Source organism: Rhincodon typus, chromosome 6, assembly GCF_021869965.1.
Source record: "Rhincodon typus isolate 14 chromosome 6, sRhiTyp1.1, whole genome shotgun sequence".
Taxonomy (NCBI): Eukaryota; Metazoa; Chordata; class Chondrichthyes; order Orectolobiformes; family Rhincodontidae; genus Rhincodon; species Rhincodon typus.
In genome coordinates this window covers 102,940,811-102,966,649 of record NC_063337.1, presented here as the reverse complement: position 1 = coordinate 102,966,649, position 25,839 = coordinate 102,940,811, and the positions used below count along the sequence as shown (strand labels likewise).

General features: G+C 42.1%; 1 protein-coding gene across 1 annotated transcript; it reads right to left on the bottom strand.

Moving 5' to 3' along the window:
- Nucleotides 1-435: 435 nt before the first annotated feature.
- LOC109926848 (protocadherin-8-like) lies at nt 436-9,532 on the bottom strand. The gene is made up of 4 exons (XM_048597667.1): nt 5,200-9,532; nt 2,717-2,784; nt 2,396-2,535; nt 436-2,183 (listed from the first exon to the last, which is right to left on the bottom strand). Exons 1-4 carry the CDS (start codon nt 7,684-7,686, stop codon nt 1,768-1,770), a joined length of 3,111 nt encoding a protein of 1,036 aa, XP_048453624.1. The 5' UTR covers nt 7,687-9,532; the 3' UTR covers nt 436-1,767.
- Nucleotides 9,533-25,839: the final 16,307 nt, after the last annotated feature.

Genomic DNA, 25,839 nt, shown 5'->3' with positions numbered 1-25,839 from the left:
TCTACAAGTATATATGCTGTAATTAAAGTGTAACAGTGACATGCATAGCCCATGCACTGCATTTCTATTACTCTGTCATTTTACATAGATGTTTTGAGATGCTGATGCCTCAAAGCTTCACTTGGTCAGGGCTTACTGTTGTTATGTGTACCTCCTGATTATCCGGAATATTTGATCAAGCAGTACAGCCCTGGTCCCAGTCAGGCCAGTTAATAAAAAGTTTGCTGTACTACACTTACCTTGTTCACAGTGGACATTTTTCATGGATATTGTGAAGCAGTACAGATTATACATTTCCAGGAACCAGATGGAATTGCAAACAGGGGACAGCAGCAACAGGCGGCTGCTGGGGTCTTACTCGCCCTGTATAACGATCCAGAAGTGTCTTAAATGCGTGTTGTCTCAAAATACAAATCAGTCAACGCTCATGAATTCAAAAGAAAAAAAACACCTTTAATTGTATTTTTAGAGTAAACAAACATATTGCTGAGAAATTTCTCAGAAAACAAAAGGACAATTCTGTAGAAAAATATTATAAATTACTCTCTTCCTCACCAAAGAAGTTTACGCGATTAAGCCTAACAGTTACCATTTAGTACTTTTGCCATAATGATACCCAATGTGTGTGCGTGTGTGTGTGTGTATCCTCTTTTCTTCAAAATTTGTAAGAATGACAGCTATCCAACTGAAACGAATATTCTTTACCATGAACATTAAGTGGGTGCTGGAAGGGTGTTTATCACAACTGTGAAATTTAAAACTAGGTTTCAGCCTCAGGAAAAAATAAGAAGGTTGTATATTTAGGACAGAGATGAGGACAAATTTCCTCCCAGAGTTGTAAACAGCAGAGCATGCTTAGAGTTCAAATGACCTTATCCTGCTACTATTTGATACATTAGCAATGTTATAATTGTGAATAGTCTGGCATGAACTAGTGTTTTTGTGAGTATTTAATGATTTTTCTTTTTCAAACAAACATTCAGCATAGCCTTTGCCCAATTTTCTTAAAATAATTTTTCTACATTTTGGTTCCCTTGGATAGGATGCTTAGAAGAAAAAAAAAATGTATAAACTTGTACGTGTTGATTTGTTCCCTACACCCACATTTTGGGCAAAAATCTTGTTACTGTCCAGTGATAAACTCCCTTCAAACCATTTTATAGAACAATATGTTGAACCATAAATACACAATAGTATAGGGCTGCTACTTTCTACTTTATTTAGAAAAAACATATAGGAAGTGCAATATTTCCATAAACTTGTTTGTGTAGCTAAATCTAGTCTACCTCCATATTAAAAAAAGCTATCCTACTGTAAACAATTTACCTTAAAAAGATACACAGTAGTAACCACAAATTGCATACTACTTCTGCTCATAAAATTCTATTGGAATATTTTTAACTTAAATGAAGGAGGTAACCTAATCATCCCACATTCTGAAAAAGCACAGTAGATTAGGCTTCATTTTTGGCTAGAATAAACATTTAAAATGATTTTCAACTTGTCATGTTGATAAGTCAACTTTTCTTATCACTAGTTTGAAGAGGACTATGTTTCAGAGTTCATGCGAGTATTTTAAAATGGAGCTAAACTGCAAAACAAATATGAAAACTAACTGTAAACATTCCATTAGAGCTTACATGAGGTCATAGTTTCTTATCCAAAAGACGTTTAAAAAGTAGGCTCAGGCAGAAGTGAATATATTGCACGTATATTGGCAATTATTGCCATTAAATTGAACAATGACATCAGTGTTTACTTGTGAGTTCAAAAAGAAGTAGCCACTTCAGAGAGGGCTGTATTAAGATAACTGGTTTGGTATCTTTGACCGGAAGCATTATATGCTGATGAAGTTGTTTTAAAAGGTCTCTGTATCACAGGTGGGTGAAGTGAGGGTCCTGTCCTTCCAGATTCTCTAGATAAAACACTTTCAGAAGTTTGAGGTTCCGACCTTGTTACGTGGCCATACTGCTGAGTATATTTTAATGGCTGATCCTGTAGAATGGAAGAGACTGCACCACTAGATGAATGCAGTAACGTTGCAGGTATTGAAGAATAAGCAAGCACATAGCTCTGTTTTGAGTGAGAAGAGAATTTTCCACATTCTGTCGTTTGAGAGGTCAAGTTGTAATGGGGGTCAGAACTGCAAGGCGTTTGGCTTTTCTTACGACAGGGGAACACACCTAAATTGGAAGAGAAGGGTGAAAAATATTTAGAACTTCAAAATGTTGATTTTAACATTGCATCCTAATAAATTTCAAGTGCAAATAAAATGAGAATGTTAACTTTGTTTTTCTGTTTGGAAAATATTTTCCATTACTGCATAAGAGATTCTAGGTTGATTAAACTAGCATCAAATTGAAGTCACACAATCATGATCTAATTAATTGTTTACCATTCTGCCTTTGATCAATTACTGCATGTCCTTTTCTTGATCCATCACCACTTATGTCAGAATCACTATCATTGAAGTCACTATCTCCTTTCCCACTGTCTTTTCCGCTGAATACATCTTGTCCAGGACATACATGGGTCCTGCAAGGGAGGAGTAAGGAAACATTACAAGAGGAAAAATATATCTTAAAAAAAGAGTTAAAAATCTTAAGAGCACTTAAAAGGAGAAAAACCAAATTCTGGTATTCTTTATTAATCATTTCTGACTGCACATGCTTATAAATGTATAAATACATAAAATTGACTCAAACAATCCACTTACTTGATATTTTGATGAAAGGCAACTGTACAAAAGGCTCCATGATTGACATCAGGCTCTGGCATAAAGCTCTAAAAACAAGCAAAGTAGTATTTCACTTTTTTAGTGCTGTTTATAATTATTACTTCATTATTGAATTACATAACATGTTGTTATAGTTTTATAACAATTAACTTGCAGTAGATTTCAGTAACTATAAAATCACAGCACTGTTAGTGAAGAAAGAAGTGAAAATGATTACTTCTATGATAGGCAGATGAATAATTGACAACTCATTATCCCAATGACATATTCATGCTGTGCACAGATCAATGATCACACAATGGAACTGCATGACTTTCCATCAGTTGTCATTTGGATACTTTGCAGTTCGAGGGTATATTAAGTACTTGATTATTAAGTGAGGCAGATAAAAGCTTCATTCATAAAATGTACTTTCTCTAGTGGGTTGAACTTTTTTTTCCCCACTATTAACATAACGTAGTTAAACATGAAGTCAAATGTGTATTGCTGGAAAACAAGTCCATCTGCTAAATGTTCTTAAGCTTGTTTGACGGCTGTCCTACAATGTATCCGACTGTAAAGCATCCAGTACAGTTAATAGCCATACCATTCAGTAGCATTACTTTCTAAAAAGGGTAGCAGATATCTGGAACCCTCACTCCAGAAGGAGGTGAATAAATGTTCCAACAGCAGGAACTTTAAAAGTTTGAAAATAGATTTTAGTCAGGCAAGGTTTAAAACCTGAGGAATTTGAGTAAAAAAAGTGTATAAATTGGCATGATGTAGCTATCACCTCTTTGAATGGTGCAAACATCCGAGGGATTGAATAACCTGGCCCTACATTTAAACACACAAAAGCTATAGCAATTTTGAAAGCTGCAATTTTCAATACACAATTATAGTCCAGATTGTGCTGTACCAGTGTGGCTTTTTACAAATAATATTACTCAAGTGTAAATCAAACATCCATTTCCAGTGACAGCATGTGCAGTTAAATGCAGAAATCCAGGCATACTTGAACGTACTGCAGCTGCCCTGCTTTTCAAGAAGTTTTGATATACTGGAATATCACTGGCAGATTCGACATTGAGACACTCGGTTGTGAAGTCGCTGGACACACACACTTCATTTGCCAGGAAACAAAAGTGAAGTACCCCCTAAATGATGTGATATAACTGCTGATAAACATTTCTCTGGCATGAAGTTTTTGTTTCAATTATCGAGAGTCTCATCTCTTCAGCTTTCACCTATTGCAGATTTAAAAATTTTCTCTGTATGAAACTACTTTAGGTCTGTTCCATCTCTTAATTTCAACAGAGAGGCTTGGATCACGATCTGAAAAAAAAGGGAAAAAGAAAAAAAGGACTACAGATAAAAAGAGGGCAGGGGCACGACTATAGGTGAATTACTCATTCTGATGGCCTGTGATGTCGCTGCTAGCTAAGTGGCCTTCTGTGTTGTAATTGCAAAATGAGATGGTTGGTAAAGTATGTGGAGATGTCCCAAATCCAGAAATACCCTAGCTCTTACCCTAAAATGCAGTACAAGTATGGCCAGTTGGTATTAGGGTCAGGGATAATCTTACTTTTTTAAAAAATAAAAACAAATTGCTGGGTTTCTAAAATTGCAGAGTTTCTCCGGCAATTTGTTTTTTGTTTAAATTAAGATTTGTGGGGTTTCACTTTGTCCCAGACCCTAATTCAATTGGCCATACCTGCACTGCATTGAGAGAAACCCTCCAACAATTTCTGTTTGGGTTTACAGATTTCCAAAATTCACTGGTTTTGTTTTAGTGTTCAACAAATCTTAATAGTGCCTTGCATCATGATTGCCTGTGGAAAATTGCAGTAGTTGTTTAAAAAAAAATCACAAACAGAAACAGAGACTGCTGGAGAAACTACCCAGCAGCATCTAGAGAGAAACAAGAGTTAAAATAAAAACATGATGTCCTTTAGGGAAGGAAACTGCCATCCTTCCCTGGTCTGGTCTACATGTGATTGCAGACCCACAGCAATGTGGTTGACTCTGAACTGCCCTCTGGGCAGTTAGGGATGGATAATAAATGCTGCCTAGCCAGTGACACCCTCATCCAATCAATCAATGAATAAAAAAGGCTCGCATTCTTGCGGTAGTGTTTTGAGTCTGGTGACCCTTCATCGGAAGGATCTTGATCTTTGTTTTGTGTAACCTGTATGCCTCACTCTGTCTATGCACCCTTTGATCTGCCTGCGCTGCTTGCAAAAACCAAGCTTTCCACTGTAATTAGGTACATGTGAGCACAAATAAAAGTCAAAATCAGAATGGTCAGTGAACTGGAAAGATAAAACTCTGCTTTCTCTCCAGCAGACGCTGCCAGAGCTGCTGTGTTTTTCTAGCAATTTATGCTTCTGGTTTCAGATTCCCAGCCTTGTTGGTTTTATTTTTAAAAAGTGTTAAATTCACAGTTGGAGAGTTTAATTTGGGAAGTTTAAGTTGTTGATTACCTCCTGAGTGTTGCCAGGGAGTTGATGCTGTGTTTCCAGGAGAGACACTCCCTTCCTCGCCTCTTCCGAATCTCCGTCACTGTGCAATCCGCCCGGGGACGGGGGACGGGCAGCGTCGGGCCGGGGGTCCAAGGCTTGGGGCGGCCGCCCGCCACCGTGTCCGCCCCGGCTCTTGTCTCCGGTGCCGCAGGTCGAGGCGATACCGACGATGGCCAGCAGCAAGGCCACGCAGCCGGCGGCCAGCACCGCGATGACGGTGAAGGAGGTGTCCCAGCTCCGCTGTGCCGGTCCCGGGGAGCCGGAGGGAGCTGGAGCGGGCCGAGGCCCGGGCCCCGCCGTGAAGCTCACGGTGACGGTGGAGGACAGCGGGGGCAGGCCGCCGTCACTAACGGCCACGACCAGGCTGAAGGCCCCGGGCCCGGGCCCGGCGGGGGACACGGAGAGCGGGCGGCCCAGGTACACGTCCCCGGTGTCGGGGCGGATGGTGAAGAGCCCGGGCGGCTCCCCGCTCACGATCCGGTAACTGAGGCGGCCGTTCGGCCCCTCGTCCGCGTCCTGGGCCCGCACGCGCGCCGCCAGGTAACCGCGGGGCGCGCCCCCGGGCAGCGCCATCTTGGCGGGAGCGGGAGCGGCGGAGCGGTTCCCGGGAGATGGAGGAGGCGGCGGCGGGTGAGTGATGAACGGAGCGTTGTCGTTCCGGTCGGTAATGATCAGGCGGACGGTGGTGGAGCCGCTGAGCGGCGGGGAACCGCCGTCTGTCGCCTGCAGCAGCAGCTCGAGCTCGGGCAGCTCCTCACGGTCCAAGGAGCGGAGCGCGTACAAGGAGCCGGTGTGAGGCTCCACAGCGACGGCCGGAGGCTGCAGGCCAGGCCCCGGCCCAGGCCCCGGCCCCGGCCCCTCGTGCGGCTGCAGCAGGCGGTAAGTGAGGCGGCCGTTAGGGCCCAGGTCAGGGTCACGGGCCCGGACGGTACCGAGCTGGGCCCCGGGCAGGTTATTCTCCGCCAGCGACAGGCGGTAGACGGAGCGGGGGAAGGCGGGCGCGTTGTCGTTCACATCGGTGACGGTGACGGTGAAAGGCCTGACCGTCCGGCGGGGATCCGGGCCTTGGTCCTCGGCCACCAGCGTCACGTTATACTCGGTGTCCCGCTCCCGGTCGAGCCGTTCCGCCGTCACGATCATGTAGTGGTTAATGCCATAAGCCGGCCGTAAGTGTAACTCCCGGGGCCCGAGCAGTGATACCGAGAGGCGGCCGTTAGCTCCTGAATCCCGGTCCCACACACTCACCAGCGCCACGAAACTACCCGGTTCCGCCGCCTCGGTGATGGACGCGAGGCCCGAGGCCTCTCCGGGACCGGGACCGAGCGCGCTCACGCGGATCTCGGGCGCGTTGTCGTTGACGTCGAGCACGCGCACCGCCACCCGGCAGCTCGAGGCGCGCGGCCTGGCGCCGCGGTCGCGCGCCTCCACCTCCAGCTCGAAGCGGGCGCGCGCCTCGTGGTCGAGCTGCGCGTTCAGGCTCAAGCGGCCGGAGCGCGGCTCCAGGCGGAAGAGGCGCCGAGCGTCCGCCTCGACCCTCGGGCTGAAGGTGAACCGGAGCTCGCCGTTTAGGCCTTGGTCCGGGTCCCGGGCCTCGAGTTGCAGCAGCAGCGAACCCGGGGCCGTGTCCTCCCGCAGCTCGAGCTCCAAGGAGCCGCTCCCAAAGGCCGGAGCGTTATCGTTCTCATCGAGGACCCGCACCCGGAGCCGGGCCTCCCCGCTCCGAGGTGGATTACCCCCGTCCCGGGCTCTCAGCTTCAGGCTGAGCTCGGCCTCACTCTCCCGGTCAAGAGGCTTCACCAACAGCAGCGTCGGTGCCGGTACCGGCTGCTGGACCCCGCCGCTGCCTGCACCGTCCGACAGCTCCAGCTCCAAGTGACCGTTCACCGAGAGCTCGTAGCCCCGCACCGAGTAGGAGCCGGTGTCGGCGTCTAGAGCCGCGGGGAGAGGGAGCCGGGTCCCCGGTGCTGAGCTTTCGGAGATTTCTAGCTCGATCTCGGGCTGGGGGAACTCGGGGTAATGGTCATTAATGTCCTGCACTTGGATCTCCACATGGATCAGGAGGAACTTGTCCCGGGAGAAGCTCACCACATCCAGGAGCAGCAGGCACGGCTCCCGCTCCTCGCAAAGCTGCTCCCGGTCAATGCGGCTTCCTACCGTCAGCTGCCCGTCCCTTTCCCCGACCCTCACCGGGACCGAGCCGTTATACTCGGGCATCAGTCGGAAACCGCTCTGGCCCCCGGCCCCGCCGGCCGCCTCCAGCTGCAGATCGGTGGCCAGGTTTCCGATCACGGTGCCGGGCTCTTGCTCCTCGTACGTGGAATATCTGACCGTTTTACAGTCACTCATCGTCGGAGCGAGGAGGAGGACAAGAAGCAGGAAGCAGGGCTCCCTGGAGGGACTGCAGCCCGGGACACCAGCAACCCTGCTTCTACCTCTCTCAGGGCTCATTCTGCAGACTCTTCACTCAGGAAAAGTGTCCAGATTAAACTTTCTTGGTGCACTGAAAGCACGTTGCTCTCCTATCACTACGTGCAAACAATTACACTGACAGTCAAATGTCCGTCTTGAGTACCCCTACTGCTTGGGGTCGTTTTATTGCTAATATCATGCAAATAAGAAAGTCAGTGGCCAATCCTCTCCTCTCAAGGGCGAGCAAATGTTGTCTTTGATGTTCAGGACATTTGCAAATTTAACTCGCCCCAACAAACTGAAGACAAATTTTGTTTAAAGAAACAGTTCACAAATGTTCAACATTGACGAGAGTTTCATACTGAACTTCGCCTGTTTTTGTTTTACTTTTGGCCGCAATTAGAAACACATTTAACAATCGTTTTATTTTGTAGCCAATTATTCTCCACGATCTTCAGACTCCCGTTACTTCAGAGCGGTATTCGTATAGATTCTTCCAGTCGTAAAATTCTGCAATTTGCTTAAAGTCATTGTTTATTTTACGAAATTTACTCCATATACTCAAACCAGAAGATAAATTGCTTGTGTGGTTGTGCAGTTGTCGGAACCACCTAACGCTCACTTAGAGCCCTCCAGCATGGAAACAGATCCTTCGATTAAACTAGTCCACGCCTAGTTCCCAAAGCAAACTAGTCCCATCTGCCTGCATTTGGCCCATATCCTTACAAACTTTTCCTATTCATGTCCTTATCCAGCTTATTTCGTTAATTGAGTTTACAGGAGATCAGAGCCAATCACAGCGCTATGAGAGATTTAATTTCGGAGTTGTATGTTAGTCTCCTCCGCATTATTTGTACTGATCTGTGAGCATTACATTTTCATTGTTGTATTATCATTTCTCTTCACAATTGCAATTAAACTAAAGATCTTTTGACTCTAAAGATTTGCTTTTTATTTAAATTTCTGGCTTTTGATAATAATGCTAGATTTTCGAATTTAAAAGATTGTGCATCCTTAAATTGTAACGTATCACCAGCGCAGTAAAGCCTTATAATCTTTTTAAAGGCGATTTTAGAAAGTGAATCGTTAGTTACATTCAAGGGATTCTATAGGTTATGATTGTGAAGGGAGAGAACTGCTTATGGCTGTCAACAAAATGGATCTTGTAGCTTGAAGAGTCATTGATGTTTTAATACTAATAAACTGTAACAAAATTGCATTACACTTGTTTTAATGTTCGCATTCAGTCGGATTTTAAGTATTTAATGAGCCGTGGTACGAAATCTCGTTAAGATTAGCCCAGTTGATCCTAACAACAGGCAGAGATAACTAAGGAACAGAAGTCTGTCATTTGCAATATCCGGGAAAGACTTCAGTCCCGATATTGACCCTCCAACCGCCTGCACTAGCTGTTGGCAGGCTTCGTGTGCACTGTGTTAACTAAGCGCACCATTACAGCAAAAACCAGATGTGGGATATTATGTAAAAAAAAAAGTATGCTCCAAGTATTTGAATAAACAAAAACAGAAATTGCAGATGCTGCCAGACTTGCTGAGTTTTTCCAGCAATTTCTATTTTTGTTTCTGATTTACAGCATGCCCAGTTCTTTATTAAGTATTAGAATAATATTAGGATGGAGCAATTTTGGAATAAATTGAGAATCCAAGGGTTTATTTGCATTTTAGTTCTCTTGCCTAGTGCAGTGTGATTTGAATCTCGCATCTATAGTCGTTGGAAGAACCCGTTGGAAGTAATTGTGTTAACCGATAAACTGTCTTATTGGACAGCTCACCGCAGGACAGATCTTGGTGCGTTCTTGATCAGATCTAGTCTGCTTTATAGCTGAAGCAACTCTATGCGTTTCTTTCTTTAAAATAAAACTTCTGTGTCATCAACATATATTAAGTGGGTTAATTTTTTTTTTTAAGTCCTGCAGCCAGTTAAGAGAACTGGTGTGTTGTAGAATAAAATAAATGAGTACAGCTAAATACCGTTTCCCTGTACGTGACGTGCTGTCTTATGCTGCAGGTTGCAGAATAGTTTTAGTTAACTTCAAATGTTGCAATTTACGAATTAGGTCCAGCGGACTGAAATTAGTGCCTTTCCCTGAATGTGAGAAATAAGAAATTTTGCAGTTTGTTTTATTCCTACATTTGGCAGGTATGTTCCTGTTTGTGTTCCCGCTAATACATCATTATCAGGTGGCATTTGCTGGCTTTGGCCATTTGTGAGTAGAGGAGGCAGAGACATTTGGCTCTGGAGCAGCAGTGTGAGGTGTGGGCGCACTCTGCCGTTTCACGAAGGCCGGGGAGGACACGCGAGAGAAGTGAGAATCGTTTGTTGATGAAGCCGCCTTCGAGGTGGGTGGGGGTGGAGTCGGATGGCGCTCTCCAGCGCCTGAAACCCTGCCGAGAATACTTTTGTCACTCCTATGTAAAACGCCAACAAAAGGATAATCTCCCTTGTTACCATTTCTAAGCATCGGAACGACATTGAGGCGCTGTGGGGTGGGGGGGCTTTCCAAAGCATTTCAGGAAAATGCCACGGTTGACAATGAAACAGACGATTTGGAATGTTGGCCGGATTGAGCCAAGTTTTGATTTGGAGCGAACAGTACATTCTACCGAAGGCCTGCATTACAAGCCTGAACTAAAATAGAATTGCTCAGAACTTGTTAAGGTATATGCACATATCTCCGAACGGGGAACTCACTGGAGGAAGTTAATGCCTGAATAATCTTTCTTTTAAAAAAAGTCTGCGTTTTAAAATTCTAAAGCAAAAACTTACATGGGGGAAATCCTGAATGCCACTTTTTGTTTTCCCTCTCCTCTCTCTCTCTATCTAGCAGAAGTAAATATGTTTGGCTAACGTGAGGTTGACCCGACTGCTGTGTGGTTCCCAGCACAGTTCAGTGAAGTAACACCGAAGTCATCTCAAAACAGTGAGCTGGATGGTTTCAGCTTGTCCTTCATCTGTTATATCGTTTATTGGGTTCAGTGAAGGTTAATGGCTTTTGAATGCAGAAGCAGTAACATTCGTTGGCTTTCAATCGATCGGAAGTCTATTAGTATGGAAGCTCCAGCGATGAACACTGGTGTAGAACTTCTCAATCCCCGCTTCTGGTACATGGTGTAAGGTGGGAGGAGGACAAGTGAAGAAGGTAGTTATCATTAACTATATTCTCCTCCATTAATACATTTCGCACTGAATAGCAAAACAGCCCATCATGGAATGCTCCAAAGGTTTCTCTCACGGCAATGATGTTGAGAATCTTTCCATTTATCACATAGACAGGAAAGCTTTTACTGAAGAATGCCCCAGTGTTTTCTTTTTGCTTAGCTCGAGTCACCCAGTGAAATCAAACGTAAAGTGGTAAATACTACTATGGTAATAAATTGTTCTTCCTGTCTCATTTGTTATTTTCTGGTCAGAAGATCTGACAAAAGGAGATGTTTTTCCACGTTTCCCATGCAGTTTCCAACAGATTTTAATCTATATTTGGCCAAACCAGCTCAAAAGAATTTACAACTTGGGGGAATTGCGCCAAGATGTTAGCAGGAACATGAAGCGTAATCAAATCACTGTAGTTTGAAGTGCGTTGTTAAAGTGATTCCCCAAAGCAGAAACTTAGCCTCATGGTTCAGAATCTGACATTTATTGTAAATTTCGTATTGTCAGAGTGCTTGAATCCGAGAGAAATAACAAAGGCAGAGCAACAACCGGCTCTCAATGTTAGCATGGATATTCATTTAAAACCTCTTGGAACATCCTATGAAATGTGATGGTCTTAATAAAACTGGTTTGTCGCTAATCTAACAGGTGCCAGCATTGACTTTCTGATAGGACTCTTGCCTCGTAATTAACTAGGATTTCCTACAGTAATGAAGGAGAATTGCACTTTCTAAAGGTCTCCTCTTTCACATGATACATGAAAACCAGTGCCTGGTCAGCTGTCTTACATAGATGTGCTATTGCCCATGCACTATTCAAAGACAGGCATGGATATTCTGCTCTGCAGTCTAGCCAACATTCTCCCTCTGCCCCCACCCCTCACGCAATTCTCTCAACCATACCTAAAATGGATGATCTGGTGATCATCTTACTGTTTATAGGACAGTGCTGTATTTTGGAATGCTTTAAATCCACAAATGGTGCTCAATGCATATACTTTCTTTTCTTAATATTACAAATAACTCAGGTTGCAAGAGGTTCTGCACCATATGCCCTTTTTTAATCTTCAAAGAGCCGGCATCAACGTCAAATAGTTCAGCCCTGCATTCTGGAAGTGTAACCAAGCCCACTTGCTTATAACAAAGACAACAGAAACAGCAAAACTATCGAAAATATCAACTAATTAATTAGTACAACTTATTCAACCATGCATCAGGGGAATAGAATCTACAGAAAGTAAAACTCCATAGGAAGATTTTTTTAAATGTACTCTTCCTCATATCTTTTAAGGGAGTTGAAAACTTTGTTCTATCGCAGCATGAAAGGCATTATCACTAAGTATGAGGATGAAAATGTGACAAATAGTGAATGTAACACTTCAAGTGCATCCTACATATCTCAAGATGCCACAAACTGACTTAATCAGTGGCAGTAAAGATCCTTGACTAGGTTCACATATTAGCTACAACAAAGTAAACTGACAGCATCGGAATTTCTCAGTTGAATCCTGTTTTAGACTGCAGTTACACAACTACTTTCACAACATCATAAAATTTCTAATATGATTGTATTACTCCAAAATCCAGACCTATTTGATTCAAAACCATAAAATTTCAAGACTTCTTTGGAGTCATGATTCATACTTTTGACATTCAATAGTAAGCCAAGTTTAAAAAGTACCCGAAAGATTTAAAAATGTGCAGGGTTCATTTATCATTCCAGATAATTTTTAAGTAAGCAGTACCTATTTTATATGTTTTAAATATTGAATTCTGTGTCCATACCTTCGTTTAGTGTTTGCTGTTCTGTACTAAGCAGAACATAATGTAATCCCATAGCATAAACAGTGTGAGTTCTTTGGCAGCAGGACACCACATGATGATTATTGGTTATGAGCTCCTTGAGTTAGAAAACAGTTCACTATGAATTACAAGAGGTTAATTTATGTTTAATATTGTTCCCAAGAGCTAAAATCTCCCCAGTTGTGGAAATTTCATTTGAAAGCTACCCACTTTCTTTATAAACAACAGCAACATCCAATGATGGAAGATGGCATGCATTTATTTTTATTGTGACCTCAGGTTGAGTAAGTAATTATCTTGTGGGTATTAGAATTGAAGATTCACAATTCGAAATACATTTGCCACATCAAATTAAGATCTGCAGTACACAACCTTTAGAGAGAAAAAAAACTGCACTTTCTTTCAATTCTTTATAGATGAAAACTGAAGAAAACATCAGGTTAGATAGCCCCAGTAGGACACTGCAACAAAAGCAAAATAAAAAGGTCAATGAAAACTTTTTTTAAAAAAGCAGCAATAGAAACTTACCAAAGCATTAAATTGAAAATATTGTTAATGGCAGCATTGCACACTCTGCAGGAGCCATTTCTCACAAAAGGCCTGCACTCTGCTGGTGGAACCTGCGTGCTTCCACTCCACACACACTCCAACATGGATGTAACCATGAAAAACTGACAACAGAGTCAGGTGTTACGACCCCATGATATGATTGCTTGGACCTGTTGATGGTCACATTGGTAACGCTCAGGTGCAGACCCATGATGAGGTCCTTGCAATCAGCCAGCCCTCTTCCACACAGGATGCCCATAGAACAGGAGCATGGGTTTGAAGTGCAGGCAAATATCTAAAAGCTGTCCCTTTAAATCAGTGAGCAAGGGCTACAATATTTAAAACCAATTCAAAATAAATGTGAAAAACTGTTTCGTCCAGGCCCAAAGAGTACATTTAGCCTGGCACCCAGTAAGTGTGCTTATGTATTGTATAGGGTAGTTGTATGCAAAGTTCTCCACCCCATATCCCCTGTGGAAAGGGGATCCACCACTGAAAAGGAGGACATCACACCAAAGCATGTCCAAATGGCAGACAAAGGTGAGGAAATGGAGAGGGCGCAGCAACAGCCCATCCAGGAATCTCACCCCTCTACATGCCCTCACCCCCACCAATAACACCACCGGTTTAAAGGACACAAATGGAATTTCTTTGAGACAGCTAAAGTTGCGGGGCACAGCATCCTAAGGGAGAGTTCGGTCTCCAGAGCCAATGTTGAATTCTGAATGCTCAGGAATCTGTTCACTCGAAAGACACTGCATGCATGAGCCACCTTGACACTGATTTCTTTTTTGTGAGGAGCCAATTACCACAATCATGAGACTCTGGATAACTTTAGCCACATAGTGGATGTTAACCAAATGCCTTAACTGCTCATTTTTCCAGCATTATCTGGGTTGCTGCTTTGCCAACCAACACATCAGTGTCTAGTCACTCCATATCCTGAGCATCTCCTCTGCCAACCACATAAATCCCAGCTGATGGAAGGCGCAGTTCCTGAGCAGCAACTGCCTTGCTCAGCCCCCCAACTCATACTTAGTGAGTACTGAGAGGAAGGCAGGAGAGAGAGAGAACGCTATGGTATCTGTGTCCCAAACATTGATTGAGTCCAGATAAAAGGCAATCAATTCCTGGAGGAAGGTTTGAAGGCTCATCCATTCCATGAACAGAAACTGCATGTGGCCATGTACCTGAAAGGTACACCATGTCAGGGTGAGCTTCATCACGCTCACTGTAAAAGCATTATCTAAGAGTGGAGGCATACTCACTGACTCTCCTTCCTAAGCAGGAGACTCATTTGATCGGTTGCAATCCAGTGTTGCAATTTGTTCCAGAGAAATCCTATGAGCTTTACTTTCATATTTGTGTTATGACAAATTCCAGGTGAGGGAGCAAAGTGACCACCTGATACTGCAACATTGTGGAAATCCACAGACTGGTGACTGACTGTAAGACAAAACTCAGAACAGTCCTGTCAGCATCCTAAGAGAGCGGTCACCTTGGTTTCCAGCATATGCCAATTCACTGGCCATGATTCCTCAGCAGGACAAAGGTGCACCTCCCCCCATTTAGAAGTGAACGGTACTCCATGAGAAGCATCTAACCTCCTCTGGAGGGGTGTAGGTGGGTGTGGGTGGTTTCAAACAGACCAGAAGCTTAGAACATTTATTGTCATTGATCCTTGCAAAGAAGACAACAGAATAAACCTCTTGGCACTCAGATATACTCCTCAAGTCAGCTGGATCTGTGAACATGGGGAGCATGTCACAAACGTAAGCTGAAAGAATCATCTGTATGGACAACCCATGCTGAACAAAACCTGACAACTTCTTCCATAGTAAGTGCAGTAAGAAGTTGTGCAAATGGCAACGAACCAGACAGGAAGAAGCCGTGATGTCTTCCAATGTGAAGGGGCACATTCAGGGACGTGTTATCTTTTATTAAACACTCTGTGGCAGCGTACACTCACCAAATCCAGGTGATGATGTGCATTCAAAACCTGGAACCTTGCACTGTCTTCATTGATTCACCCCGACGAATACCATCTCCTGAACCAGGGAGGAGTAGGATCTACAGACCAGTCCTCTGGGAAGGGTGAGTAATATCCTAGACAGGTGAATGTTATATGTTCACCGGTCTGAGACTATTATGACAGGTCTGGGTGAACCATGTGGTCCAGCATGGTGCCAATGTGCAAAGCCAATGCCCTGGCAAAGAATTTATAATAAAAACAAAGTGTTGGAAAAACTCAGCAGGTCTAGTAGCATCTGTGGAGAGACAAGAACAGTTAACATATTGACTCCAATGACTTTTCTTCAGAATGGAAGATTTTATCATTTCTGTTGAGGAGTTGCCAGTCTTTTGAGCAATCAGATGTCCTTCTCTTGGACAGCAAGACAATGACAGCACTGCAACAGAGGCCCATTTCCTCAGTCACAATGCATTCTTCCAGGAACCTTGGGTCATCTTTCCCAGAGATCTCCCAGAATGCATGGAGGAATTGCATAGTCAGCTGGTTCAGCACTGGGGACTTGCCCCTGCAAGGCTAGTTAAGAATACCATTTGGATCATCTAAGCTCAGTGCAACATCGAAACTTTTGCCCCATCTGTGGCAAGTCCTCCCACAGAAACTTGTTACTGTCATTGCAATATGCTTCCAGAGAGAGAAGAGTGGAACCTGCTGTCCTTACTTGGGATCTAATGCCATGTAGATTTAAGGCAAGAAATTATCTAGTATTGATCAGTACCAGGAGTTGTTGACAGACTCATGCCTTTTTACAGGAAAAAATAGCACTCTATCTCTCTCATCTCCAGCCAACAGCTGGCAGTGTAATTTAATTTAATAAACCCTGTTCATACATGCTGCTACACACCACCATGGCAGGGGGAATTTGAACTGGATCTTCTGGCCCAGAGATATGGACAGTCTGTGGTTGGGCTGCTCTTTCAAACAAACAACTCAATAACTGCTGTTGTAGCTGTTTAATTAAACAGGCTGGGTTCAGCCACTGCTGCTTGGAAAAGGATGCCTCGCTGCTGCTCACTTTCTTCTGTATTTACAGCTTCCAGAAGCAAAAGTCCTCTGCAGAGGACCAATCACTACTGACTAATGCCTGGGGAAAAGTCTTCCACTTTTCCCCAATGGTTGTAGAAACACAAATACAATTCAATCCCATTTGAAAGCTGCCTGCTTTCTTTGTGTTGTAGACAGCAACAACAGTCAATCACATAAGAGGGTATGCATTGGCTTTTGTTGTGGCCTCAGGTTGAGTGAGTAATTGTGAATAATATACTGAGAGATTCACAATTGTGGATAAAATTACAACTATGTCAAAGTAAGAGCTGCACCACAAAACTTATATAAGAAAAACATTGCACTTTATAAAGATATAAAATTTCTGTTTTGCATTCCACAATGTGAGCTACTTCAAAAGGTTTGATTCCAGCTCTGCACCTCTAAAGAGGTTAACCAATTGGCTTCCAGCTCCACAATGGTGACCATTCTTGCAAAGTAGGCACTCACTCACTATCAACAAAACAATTTGTTAGGATTCAAGTCAAGATATTGCCCCTGAAGAGAACTAAACACCTGTTCAGGTTAAACTTTCCATGGTTAAATCTGCATGTTATCCTGAATGGTTTCTTTAAATTCACCTTTTTAATTATAATTCATATATATTGCAACAATTTCTGTCAATTAGCAAATCTTGTCTTGATTGTTTTAGATATTTACATAACAAGTGACAATTCAAGCATCATACTGTCACAAATGTATAATGTGGAGAATACCCAACCAAGAGCAGCTGCCAGACAATTAGATAAAATTAACCCAAGTCAGCAGTATAGAATATATGTTATTCATTTTTTTTTCCTTTCTGTATTATCTGCCAATTTCTGCTTTTTTTGTTATACATGGAAGACAGAAAACACAATTAATACTAATTCATTCTTTTAGCATAGAATCATAGATATATACAGTTCAGAAAAAGCCCTTTGGTCTATCAGATCTGTACTGATAAAAAAAACTCTCAATCTACACTAGTCCCACTTCCCACAATTGACCCATAGCCTTGAACATTATAACATTTCATGTGGACATTCAAGTACTTTTTTTAAAGTTGTGATGTTTCTTGCCTCAACAGCTCTCCAAGGCACAAAAACAAAGTTGCTGGAAATGCTTATTCCAGATTCCAGCCTATTCCAGATTCCCACCACCCTCTAGGTGAAAACATTTTCCTCAAATCCCTTCTAAATCTCCTGCCTTTCACTTTAAACTCATTCCCCTTCAACAATGGGGAATACCTGTTTTCTATTGACCCTGTCTATGCCCCTGATAGTCTAATACACTTCAAACAGGGACACCCCATCCCCCCACCCCCAGCTTTCTCTGAGATGGCAGTGCCAGCACAGTAGGTAGTATTTGAGCCCATGAGCTCCAGGTCAGCCGCATCGTTTTCTTTCTCTCCTTTCTCATATTTTTCTTTCTCTTCTTTCTTTTCTTCATCTTCTGATGTCATAGAGAACCCAGTGCGGTATCGGCGTGGCATCAATTGAGGTGGTGGCAGTGCCTCGAATGAGGACTTCTGACTGTGGGAGCCCGAGAGAGTGGAATCAAGGACTCAGTGGGTCATCAGCTGTGGAGGTGATGGTGCCCGGAGCAGGGACTCTTGGCGGTGGCAGATCACTGTGGTCAGGGATACTCGGCGAGGAGACTCCTGACCGTTCTGAGGAAGGGTCACCGGACCCGAAACGTTAACTCTGATTTCTCTTCACAGATGCTGCCAGACCTGCTGAGCTTTTCCAGGAATCTCTATTTGTGTTTCAGACTCCTGGCTATGGTAAGTCTGAAGCACAGGGACTCCTTGAGGCCTGGCACACCTTGGAGAGACCTTGCAGAAGCCCTGGAGTTTTGTTTGAAGATGAACTTTATTTATGTAATTTCTTTCTTTTTGTAACTCAAAATGGCACCAGATTGTGGTGACAAAATACTTTTCACTGTTATCTTTGTATATATATGTAGCAATAAACAAATCAATAATTCATACTAACCTCTGGCTCTAACAAAACAAGCTTTGCTAGTCCAACCTCTCTTTATAACTAAACTGCTCCATCCCAGGCAAACTCCTGGAGAATCTCCTTTGACCCCTGCCAGTGCAATCACACCCTTCCTATAGTGTGGTGACCAGAACTGCACACAGTACTCCAACTGTGGCCTCACCAAAGTCCTGTACAGCTCTAATCATTTCAAACATGCAAGCAAATCCATTCTGTTAATTTCTCATTTCTGAATTTTCTAGTTTGTGTATCACTTTCTATAAAGATGACTAAATTTGTTGGGTTTTTTCTGGAGCTGGAATTTTGTTCTGTTGTCCATTTCAAGCATTAGGTCATTTTGTAAAATGGTGTGTGTGATGATCCTTGTTTAGTTGTTCATTATGTTGTAAAGAAAAGTTCTAAACTTTTGTTGGAGAGGGATTTTAAAGACGAATATGAGTCCTGTGTTCAGTAGCGTATATTGATCTTTATTTGGAGCTCCTTCTCAACGCAGTGTGGGGGGGGATCTCTGGGACATTCCACCTTTCCCAATAAATTACTGGATATTTATACAATCTGCGTAACAAATATTACATACAATGTTGACATCAGTGTTAACCACATCACCTCTATCCTACACATCCAATCCTGTGAATACACAATCAATGATGGACAACTTCATGGCCAAATTTAGGCCTTCCCTGTAATGTTAGCCAGACAACTGATCATCTGTCCTTGAGCTCTTACAATTCTTCCTAATGGCCACATTCTAACACTGACTGTGATGTCCCTTCCCAGACATTTGCCAGTTGCATCGTATATTTGCTTATTACCAATGACTTTTCAAATTCAATTATGCATATAATTATGCATATAATGCATTCAATAATTTTTGTTAACCAAAGTACAGGTTAGAAAGGATATTAATTTCTACCAATTGTTATAAAGTTTGTAATATCAGCTGTAATATAAAATTAATCATAAAGTTGTACATAGTAACCTTACATTATGATTCTGTGACAAAGCTAACAATTTTGGGTGCAGCTTCCCTCTTGCCCAATTTGCCAGTTGGCAATTGTTTATTCTCTTGAGATTATAGTGACCCTGTTTCACAATAGTTTCTGCCCTTTGCTATTTGTTTGCATCTTGGTACTCTTGAGGTTATCTCATTTTTACCTTCTTGTTGTTTTAATCTTCCTGCTGTCAGAGAAATGTTTTCTCCAAGGATGTTTATCGAAACCAGTTTCTGTGTCCAAGGGTGAAGTCTAATTAAAATTTCCAGTGTCTAATACATTAAAATTGCTGTTAATTTTCAACTATTTGTCTACTGTAATATGTAATTATAATTATTTAAAAGACCTCATCTAAGATGGGTCAAGCTTTCCCATTCCATTTCATATTAAATCAGAAATTTCATTTCAGATGGTTTTTGAAATAACTGCACAGAGGCCGGTATCCTGTCACTAAGTCACCCTTTGTTTACTTGCGCACAGGACACTGGCTATAGCCAGCCAGCTTGGAGTCAATCCCTGAATTGGGGAGATTCTGAATCTCCTGTTTTTATCGGTCAGCCAGGGCTCCATGATTGGTCCAGGTTAACAACCCCAATCATGGATTTCATAGTCAACAATGTCCACCCGTTTCCAATCACTACTGTTTCCATCTGAGCTGCCTTATCAGAGTCTTACTGTCTGCACTCAAGCCCCATCTTACTGAGACTCAGATTTTTTTTGTCTGCCTATGAAGGCCAAGATTTGAGCTATATGAAATGCTGCATCAGCTACAATTTTTTTGACCATTTTGTGTCATAGTTAAAAACCACAAGCAGCCATTTTGTCACATTCAGCTATGGATCGCTACGACATATTTCAGTACAGAGGAAGGCTATGTGGCCTGCCAAACCCCTTTGCCAAATATGACAATACCAAAACCTTGAAAACTTTTGATTTTCAAGTATTTATCCAATTCCTTTGAAAATTACTGATAGATTTGCTGCCAACAACAATTCAAGAAAGGAATTCTAAATCACAACAACTCACTTTAAAAAATTATCTCCCCTCAACATGACAGGTACTTTAAAATTCAGAAGAGATCTTGTGTTATATTCTATCATTCAGCACACTGCAGTGAGATCTTATATAGTCAAACAGCTCAGGGCAATGGAAAGAAATGATATGCTGTTTATTTTTCAGTGCAGTGGGAAAGTGCTTTGAGAATGATTGCCAATATAATCTCGGGCAAGAAGGTTAGAAAGAAGACCAAAACCATTACAATGTTGACAAAACGATGCATATTCTATGAAAAAAAAGTGTTGTTTATTCAGATAAATCCCACAGTTGGTCTGATACCAGAAGATGAAGCACAGACAAAGTTTTCACAGGCTCAACATCATAAGTTTCATTGGGGTCAATACTAATCACCAATAAACAGGAATCAACAATTCAGTACAAGGTTGTAGTCACATCACAAGATTTAAATTGTAGTTCAACTTATTCAAGCTACAAAACCATGGTGACTAATGTCATCCAATTGAACTACTGTTTTCTAATCCCTCCTGTTATCAAATGAAATTTTGAAATGTATGCATGAAAAGCATGACAAATTTTTACAGTAAAAAAGGTAATATTTTTTAAACAATATAGTCATTGGGGTGAATTGAATTGTTGAATTTAGCCCCTGTGCACATTAAAAAGTAGGCCATAAAAATTGAATTATGCTAAATATACAAGACAATACAGCGCAGGAACAGACCCTTTGGCGTGACAAGCCTTGCTGTACTGACATTAGGAAGATATTTATGTGATTCATTTTATTCCACTCTCAAAGCAATTAATATACAGTACACTTGTTAGTGAATAAACTTACCAGATCATTATCACTAACTATTGATCCATTTGATTTACAGCTATGTTTAAATAGAAAAATGGCTTTTGCCACTAGGAATGTGGATTTCAGGAATTGGCTCATATTGTATGCTTAAATTGGTGGTGTGTGCAATAAAATCCCTTATTTCCAAATGTTGAAACCTACCATTGACTATTAGATAATAAAAATAGATATTTAACAGTGTTTCAAAATACCCATGAGTAGAATGACAGCTAATATGCCAGGTGGACTATCTTTGAACGTGGATTGGATAACCAGCTTGTAATTATCATGTTCCACTCCCATATATCAGCCCACAATCTTTTTACGAATATAGATAAGAATTTAATGTCAAAATAATGGAGATGGTAATAGCACTTAAACCTTATTTATGTGCAAATAGCACAACAACATCAGATGAGAAGTAGGTACATAGTTATCCAGGAATAATGGTCGAGTTGCTCTACACTGCATTTAAGTTCATGAAAGGGCATCTCACTGTCTGCCTCACCGTTTAAATTCATTGGGCAATGTGAATTTGCTGTATTTATGTGGAAGATTTAATCTAAATTGTCACTTCAAGTTTAAATATTTCTAAAAGAAAGAAAGAAGTGTTAATTTCTCTGACATCAAAATTTATTGGCTACAATTGCGAAGTTTCAATCTTTCACATTTTAACTGCGAGAGATGTTAAAATACTGTCAAATTTTAAATTGTGATCTTCTTATTTAGGAAAAGATGTACTTACTATAGAGGGACTACAGTGAAAATTTCACCAGACTGATTCCTGGAGTGGTAGGTTTGTCATATGAAGAATGATTGTACTGACAGGGCCTGTATTCACTGGAGCTTAGAAGAATGAGAAGGGATTCCATTGAAACATAGAAACTCTGGACAGCGCTGGATAGGCAGTTTCAGTGCTGGTGTTTCTCCTGGCTGGGAAATCCAGAACATATAAGCATTTCCTAAATTCCCACAAGATTTACTCTCTATCTAGCTCTATTTTTCTGAGAAAGGATATTACCCACAATAGTCCACATGTTTGAGCTGTGACATTGGAATGCCCTTCCTCTCTAATGTAGGGGCTGGCTACCTTCCATGAAAGTTGATCTCACAGGTCAGAGTAAATCTTCTCCTGGGTCTTCTTGGGTTGTTGCATGTTCTTCTGTCATGAGTCTTGCTGTGAGTCTTCACCGCGGGGATATCTTCCAGGTGTGTGTTTTTATCCCCCTTTGCCCCAGACCTTCCAGAATATGCTGCAGCCTTGGCCAGTGGGATCACGAGGGGTGTTCAAATCATCCAATGAAGTCACGCCATAATCCTTCACTGTTGCTATGGCGAGGTGTAATGTACCTGGCTTCAGGCACTGGCTGGAAATCAAGGTTCCAGAAAGTCTGACTGATACTCCTCCAAAAAAAACCCCATATTGGTTGTAACTGGTTCCACTGAACCTTTGTGACCTCTTTGAGCTTGGTGTCCACTGTTCTCTAAAGCCGATACCCACTGGCCAATTTTCTGTCAGGCCAGATTTCTGCTGCGAGTCAATCTAAAATGTCAGATTTTGGGCTCGTGGTCAATTGGACCACACTCTGACATTGACAACACCTGTGAGGTCATTGAAGTTTTTGTGGCACTGTATCCAAGTCCTTGGGGATGATTCAAAAAAGTGTGTGTGTATGTGTGTCTGTGTGTGGTCTATGTGTGTGTATATGTGTGTGTGTGTGTGCGTATGTGTGTGTGTGTGTGCGCGCACACACGTACGCACGCCCTTAGACCTTCAGCCATGTTCCTCCACCAGGGCCTCGAATGCAGTGTTCAGCCACTGTGGAACAATGCTGTCATGTTGTGCCATTCTTCAATGTTTCCCCGGTCAGAGTTGCTTGTCATTTAATTGTCAGCAGTTCCTCCAACTGTAATACTCCTTCCCTTTTTAGATATAGGCCACATTTAAGTAGTACAAGCTTACTTTAAGTGATGCAAGCCACTCGCATTCTTGGCATCTTGACATATCCAGCCAATCAAAAGCACAGTTAGCACTAGCTGAACACTGGCATCACTGAAAGGAGAAGACAGCCCAAAATTAGTTTGCATCCTGGAATGCAATTAACAGCCGTCGGTGAATTGCACATTAATAGTCACATGTCAGTTTTCGGTACCATTGCATATAGCCTGCCATCCAAATTCATGCACATTATTTTAATTTCTACATAAAACCAAAAAACTGCAGATGCTGGAAATCAGAAACAAAAACAGAAATTGCTGGAAAAACTCAGTAGGTCTGGCAGCATCTGTGGAGAGAAAGCACAATGACTGTTTCAGGTCCATTGACTTTTCTTCAGAATGGGATTTTAATTTTCTACTTTGTTTTTTTTTATATAACGGATTTCTAAATTCCCATCTAAAGACAATAGACGCACAAATCCTTTAACTTTTTACTGGTCCCTATCCAGAAGCAAAATATTATGAAATATTACAGTTATGGAAATGTATGCTCACTTTCACTATTATTGCAAATGTTCAAATATATTAACGTCCTAACAACCTGGATGTGCTTTCTAGTTGAAACATTGATCCCTGATCTTCAAGAACTGTAGATTGCCAATGTTTTAGATTCAAATGATGTAACAGATAGAATCATTTATGGACTGGAGGAGCAGGAAAGCTATGTTTCGGGTCAGACCCTTCTTCAGAAATTTCTGAATTTCTGAACTTTCCTACTATCTCTGCTCCTCTGATGCTGCCTGGCCTGCTGTGTTCCTCCAGTTCCACACTGTTATCTCTGACTCCAGCATCAGCAGCCCTTACTATCTCAAAATACATAACTGTCTGATTTGTTTCAGACTGCCACACAGAAAGTGTATCTTCTCATCTTTTCCTGAAAAGACTGTGATCAATTTGTTACAAAGGACCATATCACATGAATCCTTTTCTTAACATCTGTCACTGAAGAGACAATGAGTATCACCTTGGATGTGATTTGTAGCTCAATTGTTGTGGATGCTAGTATTTAATAGGGCTGGAGATAGAGTCATACAACATGGAAATGGGTGCTTCGATATAATCAATCCATGCCAACCATAATCCGAAGCTAAAATAGTCCCACCTGCCTGTGCTTGGCCCACATTGCTCCAAACATTGTTTATTCATACACTTAACCAATGCCTTTGAAATATTGTAACTATACCTGCATCCGCCACTTCCTCTAGAAGTTCATTCCACGCAAGAACCACCCTCAGTGTAAAACAGTTACACCTCATGTGTCAATACAGGTAAAATGTTTTCTAAACTATCCATTATGTCAACCTTGTCATAAATTTCTATACATCTGTTCAGTGATCCAATGAAGTACTTCTTTTTATTACAAGAAGTTTTCTGTCTTAATGAAATATCCCAGTTTGCAGTTTATATCTTTTAAACATTTATCCACTCTCTTCACCAACTCAGCAATGCTTCCTGATGTCAGTACGTATGGAACTGGGAACTGAGCGGCAAGGTTCTCAGACTGTTTGCTATAAATAATCTAGATAGTTTAATGAAAGTTCTTAGTAGCTGGGACCCTCTTTGGAGTGATCACTGAACACCATTACAAAACTCCATCTCTGCACTACTCCATTTTAAGTATTAAGATGCTCTTGTTCACCATGCAGCCCCTCCTAACAAAGACAATGCAATGAATTATTTCTCATGTCATAAATTCTTCTCTGTGCTCAGCACCAGGATTTGTGCTACAGCCATCTGTGTCAAAAATTAAATTAAAACTGATTGAAAACTACAATATTGCAAAAGAGTTTAAGTTGACTGGCTGTTGTTCAAGGTACTACTCTTAGCTTGGTGGTAGTTCCTTCAGCTCTGAATTATAATATTATGGGTTTAAGTCCCTCTCCATAGATTTTTTTGAGCATATAATCAACCCTGACTTTCCAGTGCGATATTGAGAGAGTACTGTGCGGGTGAGCAATGACTGCGTGAGACATTGACCAGATGCCCTGTATTTTCTCTCAGATGAAGGTAAAAGGTTGTGAGTCACTATTTTGATGAAAAATTGAGGAGTTTACCCAGGTGTTCAAGTTAATATTTATTCATCAAGTAATAGATAAAAGAGGTTATCTGGTATCCAGTTGATGGCATATCCTCTATCATGTGGGAAACTCCAGGATTCTTCCCATGTCCTGGAAAACTTATTGTGAAGGAAGAGTCAGAAGGAGCTTGAGATCCAGCTTATGAAGTTTGAGTGACAGCTGCTGCCATTGCATTGTACCTTAAGGCAAAGAGCTAAGTGGATTACACATTCCCTGAGGTGGTCACCCGACAGTTCAAGAATCTGTAATTGGGAATGGGCAGTCAGTGAATAGACAGGGAGAACTAGGCAAGTAGTGCAGGTACACCTCCCCCCACATCTTGCCCCATCGGACACACCTTCCTCTCTATCCATGGGTAAATTGGGCCGAGTGCAGGTTCAGCGTGGGACTCGGCAGCGTTGGTGTGGTGGGCCCAGTGGCAAAGAGATGGTGCCGAAGCAGTGGCACCTCCTACATTGGTGGGTCTGGCACAGGTAGAGGACTTTCTTTCAGTTACAGGAGACTAGGAGTCGGTGTGGACTAGTTTGGAAAGACTGTTATACTGAAGATTTTATTTTTCTAATTTATTCCTATGACTGTAATGCTGGATTTCTTAATGTTTTTTTCCTAAGAATTTGTATTTAAGAACCTGTGTGCCTAAGATGGCACCTTAAGTGGCGACTTGTAAACTTTTCACTGTATTCATGTGAGTA